The 10,259-nt window shown below is 42.9% G+C and overlaps 1 protein-coding gene across 1 annotated transcript; it reads left to right on the top strand.

Moving 5' to 3' along the window:
• Positions 1 to 240: 240 nt before the first annotated feature.
• LOC109916624 (synaptic vesicle glycoprotein 2B-like) lies at positions 241 to 9,744 on the top strand (the record flags this gene model as incomplete). Its single annotated transcript, XM_048593891.1, has 5 exons — positions 241 to 374; positions 2,105 to 2,194; positions 2,799 to 2,909; positions 6,854 to 6,942; positions 9,580 to 9,744. Coding segments are annotated over 5 exons (589 nt in total), but the record flags the coding sequence as incomplete, so codon positions are not given.
• Positions 9,745 to 10,259: the final 515 nt, after the last annotated feature.

The raw sequence follows: 10,259 nt of genomic DNA, 5'->3' as shown, positions 1-10,259 counted from the left end.
TCCCAGTCCCTACTGGGCTGGCATTTACTGATACTTAGGCTTGTTACAGGAGCTAGGTAATGCTGGAACCTATGGAGTAGAATCCAAATGTGAGACAGAACCAGTAAAACTGGCAGGAGGCAAGGCCGTTAATGAAATTTTGTGTTCAGAGTGGAAGGTCCAAGGATTGCCAGCCGCTGTTTCTATTGGCACAGGTGGCAGTGTTGCCCTTACCAACCATTGTCATTCTATCTTTTACAGGTTGGGGTTTCAGCATGGGCACGTCCTTTCAGTTCCACAGCTGGCGACTGTTTGTCGTGGTGTGTGCCCTACCGTGCCTCTCTTCCCTGGTTGGCCTTCTGTTCGTGCCAGAAAGCCCACGCTACCTTCTAGAGGTGAGACGACCAGTAAAATAGAAGCACCGGTTCACAGGAAAGGCAATCTAGCCCGCTATGGATAATTTGGAAAATTTCCATTTAATCTCTCAAGGCTGAGCTGTTCTGTGTTGCACATTAACATATATTTAACTTATGCCTGAGATTCCTAATTTATCCCGTTGGCGTATCTGCATTCTCATGGATTAGCAAATGGGATGACTGTGTTTTACACCCAAGTCTTTACACCATCAGTATGTGCAGCTCCTGATGGGAGACAGGGGATTGTGAAATGATCCATTAAAGTCCATTGTTCGATGTCAGTGTATCGCAAAAGGAGAGCAGAGAAAGTTATGAGGAGATGAGATGGACGTGTTACAACTTTGTGAAGGATGTGTACAGAACTTAACTGAGAAACTATTTCTGGTGGTAGGAAGGTAGAGGTCACAAGATTAAGGTTTTTAGCTTTAAAAAAAGGCTAGGGGCGGCATGAACAATGTATTGCATGAGAAGGCTAGTGAAAGCTTATTCAATAATAGCTTCCAAAGGGAGTTGGATGAACATTTGACGGAAAAACAAAACTCCAGTCTCCAGGGAAAGTAAAGGGGATTGATACTAATTGAATAGCTCTTTCAAAGACTAACGGAAGCACAGAGGGCTGAATAGTCTCCTTCTGTGTGGTGCCATTCTATAATATCATTCTTTACTTTCTTGGGATCCAGTTGGTGTGGTGAGTTAGACAAAATACCTGACCACTGCAGCTGGAGAAAGGCCTGACTTGCAGCTACCTCTTGGTTGCATCCTTATCCATTTCCTATGACAAGCTGATGGGCACTGGTTGCCATTTGCAGGGCCACTGGTCTGCCCGACCTTGATGGGTGCAAGTGTAATCATTATGATGCTCTGGTGAACGTCCTATTCTTCATGATATGGGGCACGATGATACCTTGATAAAGAGGTTATTCCAAATGTTGCTGCTATGATGCACAATTGTCAAAGAGCTTATAGAAGCAGCAAATTAAAAGTGACTCCTTTAATCCCTGAGTTTCAGGACACAGTTAATTTTATACATTTTGGGGCTGTCTGAATATTTTTGCTGTAATGTTCCCCATAAATCTCAGAGAAACAAGGTATCTGAAGATCTTTTGCCAAAGGTACAGCATATGATCAGGACAAACTTTTTTCCCTCCGTAGTAAACAAAAATCCTTTAATTTCTGAGTTACTGATTTAATAACAATACATTCTGCTCATGTAGTGGCTTTGATAGAGTTAACCCTCACCTTTGCAAAGTGACAATCTGGTCACTGAGCAGGAGTGCGTTGATTATTGTGACTGAAGAACGAGATTATAGAGGCCACTTTGAGCAGGCTTTGGAAGTAGAAGGAGAGCTGTGGCAAGGCTGAGAGGTTCATGAGTTACATTCCACAATTGAGGGTGGAGATAGATGGGGGCAATGACAGCATTAATGAAGAGGAGAAAATGAATGTGCAGCAGGCCAGCGTCAGAGGAATGTGTGAATCACAGTGAGGTGTAAATTTGCAGGGGATTTCCAAAGTTGGCGAGGTGGAATCAGAGAGAAATGAGGGAAGGGTGAATATTAATGAGAACTGGTTGATGGATGAGCAAAGCCTTTGAAGAAGATGAAGATTGGCAAGTGCTTACAACTCCAACAAGAGAAGCTGATCTCCTGTCAGTATTAATGATAATTCTGATTTCTAAGAACTGTATCTTTCAAATTTCTCCCTAATAGATTGGGAAGCATGATGAAGCCTGGATGATTCTGAAGCAGATTTATGATACGAACATGAGGGCCAGAGGCCACCCAGAAGCTGTCTTCACGGTGAGCTGAAAAAAAACTCAATAGCTGATCAATGAAGATGATACAATATTTTATTGAATTTTTCACTTATTTTTGCTGTGATCTTCTTCCTGTTTGATTTTATATTTCTCTCATATCAGTGATTTAAGGCTCAAATCTCTGTCAGCCTATTAAAAGCTTGGGATGACTTGCTTTCTGATCGCTCTCTTTTATTCCCGAATCTTCTCTCCATTCTATTCTTCACTCCCTTCTGTCTCTCTCACTTTCGCTACCTCCCTATCTTTTTCTTTCTTGTATCCATCTCTTCCCCAACCCCCTTTCTCTCTCACTTCATTCCCTACTATTACCCCTCTATATCATTCTTTTTCTTCTCTCCTGACTCCTACATTTTCTTTATTTTCTCAAGTTCTCTCCTTCCCCTGTCTTTCTTGACTTTCTCACTCCATGCTCTCTTTGAACCTTCTCAGATGAAGACAAGAAGGTATAAAATCGAGTAACAAAACTTCAGGCAGCATTTCCCCCACACATCATTCTTTAACTTAGCTAAGAGCAGGCCGAATGGGAGGGGAAGTGGATGAATATTAACAGCAATAAATAAACAAATACAATTCTTATTGCATCTCAGGTTTCCCACATAAAGACCCCAATACAAGTGGATGAATTCATCGAGATTCAGAGTTCAACTGGGACCTGGTTCCAGCGTTGGCTGGTCAGGATCATGACTGTGGTGAAGCAGGTCTGTATAAATCGATCATAAAGCCTTCTCACCAATTTACTATTCAGAAGAGGCGTTAGATAGACATAGAAGATTGCAACTCAATGATTGATTTAAATGTTAGATTTTACAGAGCTAAATTATTTGGATAATAGAAAGATTGCAGAAAAGTTGGGTATTGTTGTAATTGTAATGGGAGTAAATCACATCACATCATATTTATCTCAATGTGAGTGGCATTGTCATGGGATTTGTGGACTAAACGGTTCGGACCTGGTTCTTCATTTCATTGTTGTCTGTGGGAGTTCATTTACACAGTGAAACACAACAGACACTGCATAGGAATAGTAGCTGGTTGTATGTGAGATGTTTTATTTCTAAATGAAAGAAAGAAAGGAAGGAAGGACTTACATTTATATAGCACCTTTCACAATCTCAGGGTATCCCAAAATATTTTGCAGCCAATTCACTACTTCTTAAAATGCTGTAATGTACGAATCACTGCAGCCAATTTGCACACAGCACAGCTCCCCAAACAATGTTGCAACAATGTCCAGATTCATGATATTGGTTGTGAGATAAATATTAGCTCAGGACATCAGGGAGAATGCTGTTGCTCTTCCTTGAAGTGTTGCCATGGTGTTTATCTGCTTCAGAGTGTAAACGTGTCCTGATTTAAAATGTCATTTAAAAGACAGCTCCACACTCCTTCAGGACAGCACTGAAGTGCAGATAACAAGGTGTAGAGCTGGATGAACACAGCAGGACAGGCAGCATCAGAGGAGCAGGAAAGCTGACGTTTTGGGTCTGGACCCTTTTTCAGAAAAATCAGGTGCAGGCCTGGATTAGTTTCCAGACTGGATCCTGAACCTACAAACTTCTTAGTCAGGGCTGAGAATGCTTTCCGCTCATCCTTAGCTGATGCTTGATGAAGTACAAATATTTTTATTTATGTAGCATCAGCAATCTTTCAGCAGATCCCAACTGGGCTGGAGAGGATCAGTAAAGTAAGAATATGGCACTGATTAAAGTGGTGAAGCTAAGAGGAGTTGGCCACTTCCCTTTGGCCTGTTTTGTCATTCAGTTTGATATTAGCTAATCCATACTTCAACTCCATTTGTTCATTTATCTTTATCTCTTGATGACCACAACTGATGTGGTTTCTTTTCAATTTTGTTTGATTGCATTTTGATGCGCACAGTACAATATTGATCCACACTGAGTAGGTTCTATCTCTAAGCCAGTGTTTTTTATAATCCTAAAGCCAGACTTTGTATCCTTGTTGCTGCCTGTGAATCCCATTTTAAAATTAGTTACCAGTAAAAGGTATTCTTAATTCACCGTATTATGGAACAGACCAGACTCCTTCAGAATATATTAAGTAGTCTAGACCCTAACTTTTTCTTATTGTAAAGGTAAATATAAGGTGTTGCATTCCAGATGCAATTCGATTGGTCAAACTACTGGATTTAAAGCAAAACACACTTTATTCATCCACCATAATTAAAATACAGCAAAAGAAAGAAGGAATTGGAATAACAACTCTACTGGAAAACTTAATAGAACAATAGATGCAGTAACTATTACTAACTAACTGTTCTAATATAGTAACATTCCATAAAAACACCCCTTGGCAAAAGGCAAATTCAGAACACAGATTGTCTCACATGAGCCTCCATGGCAGGCAGAGAACCCTCAGCTTTCGGCTGCAACAGAGAGAAGGAAAGATTAGCTTTCACTTCTTCAAGATCCCAACAGCAAGTGCCAAAAGCTAAACTAAAAATCCCGGTTTTGTGGGAGCTTGACCCCGCCTATTCAGGCTGCTTCTATTGTTCCAACTTTAGAATAAAGGACACCCAAGGCTTCACAAGTTGTTTATCTTCTCATAGACTCCTCAGCACTTGTCCCCCAGTTCCTGTCTCTAAAAGAAACCTGAACAGAATAACCTCTTAAAGCCACGGTATCATCACAATCACCTCAGATGTGTTATGACGCATGTCTGATGCCTTGAACCCAGACTTTCTGGCACGTTGTTATACTAAGCATGTCCTAACTGAATGATATTGTGGAATCTCATGGTTAATATTTGCTTTCAGTCACTGACAAGACCTGCATTTATTGGCCACCTCTAATTGCTGTTAAGAAGGTGTTAATGAGCTGCCTTCTTGAATCTGACTGAGGGGCTCAGTAAACCTTTCAGAGGGCAGTTACAGGTCAGTCACATTGCCGTTGCTCTGGAATCACACATACGTCAGACTGGGCAAGGGCAGTCTTGTCCCAGTCTCGAACCATTTCAACTCCCCCTCCCACTCCTCAGACGACATGTCCATCCTGGGCCTCCTGCAGTGCCACAACGATGCTACCCGAAGGTTACAGGAACAGCAACTTACATTCCACGTGGGAACCCTGCAGCCCAATGGTATCAATGTGGACTTCACAAGCTTCAAAATCTCCCCTCCCCCTACCGCATCCCAAAACCAGCCCAGCTCGTCCCCACCTCCCTAACCTGTTCTTCCTCCCACCTATCCCCTCCTCCTACCTCAAGCTGCACCCCCATTTCCTACCTACTAGCCTCATCCCGCCCCCTTGACCTGTCCGTCCTCCCTGGACTGACCTATCTACTCCCTACCTCCCCACCTACACTCACCTTTACTGGCTCCATCCCCGCCTCTTTGACCTGTCTGTCTCCTCTCTACCTATCTTCTCCTCTAGCCATCTTCTATCTGCCTCCCCCTTTCTCCCTATTTATTTCAGAACCCCCTTCCCCCCCACCATTTCTGAAGAAGGGTCTAGGTCCGAAACGTCAGCCTTCCTGCTCCTCTGATGCTGCTTGGCCTGCTGTGTTCATCCAGCTCTACATCTTGGTATCTTAGTGATCCAAGTGTTTTGTTTGACAAGAGTCAAACAGTTTCATGGTTACCATTACTGACTCCAACATTTTATTGCAGATATATTTGATTAATTAAACTACTAAATTACCCAGGAGCCATGCATTGTCAAATTCAAACTTGATATCTACAGATCTTTTGGATTACAAGCCCAGCAACACAAACATTAAGGGAGATCTCAAGTGGACAGTTAGCCTAGATAACTGTAGTGCATAGATCAGGTTAACACCAACAGCTCCAGCTTCAATCCCAGCTCCAGCTAATGTAGACTTAGTGCCTGCCTCCTCAACCTACCCATGATGTGCTGTGTCACAAGAAGGGCAGAACAAAAAGTCATACATGGAACTGGCCCAAACTCAATCTTGTCTTCCTGAAAATGGAATGCTGGTTTAGTAAGTAAAGTCGCCATAGTCCCACACTTGCATTAGAGAGAGCTGATGCTGAGTTTAATCTGAGGGTACCACAGCGAGGTTGAGAAGTCAAAGAAATTCATGGTAACCTCAGCTGGTGCAGGAATCAAACCCAAACTGTTGGTATCACTCTGTGCCAATAAATCAGCTCTCCAGCCAACTGAACTAACCAATCCCCATTTCGACCAGTGCTATCATTTCAAGCTTTACTGGATTTCCCTCATCACCAAGTGACCTGCCTTTGGGCACATAATAAATGAGAGAACATAATTGCATTGTTACTGTTTCCTTATACAGTACAAACATAGGCCTTAGCTAAAACATGCTTCATACATGATCTTATCATCCTACGTTGACATTGTGGATTGTACTAACCAATTTATCATGGCCGTTCAGTGTGTATTCTACCTTTTAATCCCTCATTTATGGTATGATTGCTGATTCAATTCAATATAAGTTTTTGGAATTGTCCCTATAAAGACCCAATCTTTAAGATACAAGGGATGTTACTGTCTCTGAGACTGTCACCACATGAAGGCTTAACAACACAATGTTTGATGTTGATACTTTTCTCACTGATTAAGGTGTGATGTAGCAGTTATAAAACAGCACCACAGGGGAATATCTACGAGTACTCTCTCACATTAGAGTTTTGACTATTTTTCAGGTTTGGCAGAACATGTTGCTTTGTTTTACACCAAAGTACAGGATGACAACGCTGTTCCTCGCAGTGGTTTGGTTCACCTTATCCTTCAGGTTAGTGCTGCCTCCCAGCGCCAGAGGGTTCAATTCCACCCTCAGGTGTAAGTCTGTGTGGAGTTTGCACAGTCGCACCGTGTCTGCTTGGGTTTCCTCTGGGTGCTGTGGTTTCCTCCCACAATCCAAAGATGTGCAGGTTAGGGGCAGCACGGTGGCTCAGTAGTTAGCACTGCTGGCCTACAGTGCCAGGGACCTGGGTTTGATTCCACCTTCGGGTGACTGTGTGGAGCTTGCATGTTTTCCCTATATCTGCGTGGGTTTCCTCCAGGCGCTCCGGTTTCCTCCTATGGTCCAAAGAGGTGCAGGTTAGGTGGATTGGCCATGCTAAGTTGCCCATAGTCTCCAGGGATGTGCAGGCTAGTTGAATTAACCATGGGAAATACAGGGTCACAGGGATAGTAGAGAGAGTGTGGGCCTGGGTGGGATTCTCTTCAGAGCACAGTGTGGACTCGATGGGCCAAATGTCCTGCTTCCACACTGTAGGGATTCTATTCTGCTGATCCAGGGCAAAGCAATGACCGTGAAAAATCATTCAGACTTTAATTTTTGCGTTCTGAGAATTGAATTAGATACGTAAACTTGAATTTTCACAACACTAGAGGAGACACCGCTATCTGAGAGAATCTTTTTACAATTGAGTGATAAGCTCCCCATGCAATGTCCTAGACACTTTACAGGACCAGTGATACTGGTTTTGCCAGGGCAGTCCTGGTTTCTCGTTAAGGCATCTGGCCATTTCCTCAGAATGGTTCGTATCTCCTGGTTTACAGCTTTCCAGTTCACATTGCTGCAGTGGGATGGGTTTGAATGGGATTTAAGTTTGCAAATGCGCATTTGGCACAGGGTGTTGCTTTGATCTGCAGTGCCGCGTTCAATTTACAGAACCCGGAAGGTGGCAGGACAGGTTAATGGAGTGGCTAACATAGGGTGCAGAGATAACACAGTGTGGAGCTAGAGGAACTCAGCAGGCCAGGCAGCATCAAAGGAACAGGAAAGCTTTTTTTTGGGTCAGGACCCTTCTTCAGAAAATGTTCTTCTGATGCTGCCTGGCCTGCTGTGTTCCTCCAGCTCCATGCTTGGTTATCTCTGACTCCAGCATCTGCATTTCTTGCTATCTCGGTGATTTATAGCATAGATTATAAGAGCAGGGAAGTTATGTTAGAGCCATACAAACCTTTAGTTAGGCCACAAGCTGGAGTACTGGAGTGGGTGTCATACTATAGGAAGGATGTGATTGCACTGGAGAGAGCACAGAGGCGAATCACCAGAAATGTTGCCTGGGATGGAGCGCTCTAGCTATGACGAGAGCCTGGATCAGCTCAGATTGTTTTCTTCAGAGCAGAGAAAGTTGGGAGGGGGGGGCAGACCTGTTAGAGGTGTATAAGATTACAAAGGGCATGGACAGGGTGGTTAGAAACCAGCTGAAGGGTCAGTAATGTAGGGCATAATTTTAAGGTAAAAGTCAGGAGGTTTAGAGAGAATTTAAGGAAATTATTTTCATCCAGAAAGTGGTGGAAATCTGGAATGTATTGCCTTGGAAGGTAGCAGAGACAGGAAGCCTAACAATTTTTAAGATATACTTAGGTGAGCACTTGAATTGTTCAAGGATGTGGACCAAGGGGTGGAAAGTCGGACTAGCGTAGGCTTCGAGTAATTTATTGGTGCAGAATTGAAGGGGAGAAGGGCCTGTTCTGTACTGTATGCTTCTATGATTCCACGATAAAGTGGGCACAGCTCATCTGGGTGAGGCAGACAGAAAGTGGGCAGCAGGAACATAAGAACTTCAGCAGGAGTAGGCCATTCAGCCCCTCAGTCCTGCTCTACCATTTGAAATGATCATGGCTGCTCTTGCCTCAGCCTCAACTCCACTTCCTTCCCTGCTCCCCATAACAGGAAGTGGAGGGCTCTTATCCACGTTGTTGACATCTGCAGGGTGTAGTTTCTTCAGGATTGGGCTGGGAATCGACTTTGAAAAGAAGGAATGGCCACATCACTTTTTCAGGTACCTCAATGTTAAAAAGCAGAGAGTCTGTTGAACCTTAAGGAGCTGCAAAGGGACGTCATTCTCCATTTTGAGGGGGCTTCAAGGAATTTCAGGTTTTCCCTTTTGGAAATCTGGTCACCCTATCTAGCACACTTGTTGATGACCCCAACTTACAAACCTCAGAAAGCTACACACAATATATTGTCACAGTGACGTTCAGAAATTAATAATGCAAGTCAACCAATTGGTGGAAAGCACTATGGATCCCAGGCTGAGTATTGCGTTCCAAAGCCGAGACAGCTGGTTAGGGTTAGGAGTTCTCATTTACTGGAATCATCTATCATTAGTCCCAGAAGGACAAACAGCAAAAAAAAAAATTTGGAAATTAATGTACTGGCCATATTAGAGCACTGTTCTGAGGCATACAAACCAGTTTGGACCAATGTGAGTCGTTCACAAGTTTCACTGGTTTTTCTTTTTCGGGAGCGTCTTCAATTTCAACTTTCATTCTCTGGCTTCCTATTTAACAAATGGCAAATAAACTAATGATTGTGCAGCAAGTCACAATGGATTGAGCTATTAATTAAGAATTAAGAGGCTTTGGAACTGTATGTTGAACTCTATTCTATTTGGATTCTGCCCTTGTTTAGCTACTACGGTCTGACAGTGTGGTTCCCGGACATGATCAAATACTTTCAAAATGAAGAGTATGAATCCAAACTTAAGACATTTGATCAGGAGAGAGTTGAAGACTTCACATTTAACTTCACACTGGAGAACCAGCTTCATAGAGAAGGAGAGTACATCAATGTCAGGTAAGCCTACAATAGAGTGTCAGGTGAGCAGAGTGTGACAAGTGTCCACCCAATCTACTCATCAGAATGATCCTGAATTTTTTTTTGTGTGCAGTACATTTCAAGCTAGTATCTTGTCAACAGCACAGAGTCTAGAGTCTAAAACAGTCTAGACTGTGTATTATTATGAAATTATAAAGTCCTGGACTAGTGTGGACTACTTTGGATTAGCCAGACCTACATGTGCAGTTTTCTATCTTGTAGTATAACTACAAAAAACATACCATTAAGTCTCATGTAGTGAAATCGCACTGAAAAGAAATCCCATTTTAAAATCACAGGGCAAACATTGAGTGGCAACACTGAGAGATCTGGCCTGGCAGTCATTGATTTGCCAATCACTGATATTTTTCTCATTTCTATCTGGTTGTAACAGCTGCTTATGCTTGATTTTACTCAATCAGCTCCAGGCTCTGAACCGCAGAGAGTCCCTGGATTCATACTAAGCCATGAATTGCTCCTAGCAACATTTGGAA

This window comes from Rhincodon typus, unplaced genomic scaffold (genome assembly GCF_021869965.1).
Source record: "Rhincodon typus isolate 14 unplaced genomic scaffold, sRhiTyp1.1 hic_rhity00004410, whole genome shotgun sequence".
Classification (NCBI taxonomy): Eukaryota; Metazoa; Chordata; class Chondrichthyes; order Orectolobiformes; family Rhincodontidae; genus Rhincodon; species Rhincodon typus.
Note: the sequence above shows the minus strand (reverse complement) of the source record. Positions and strands in the feature narration are given on the sequence as shown.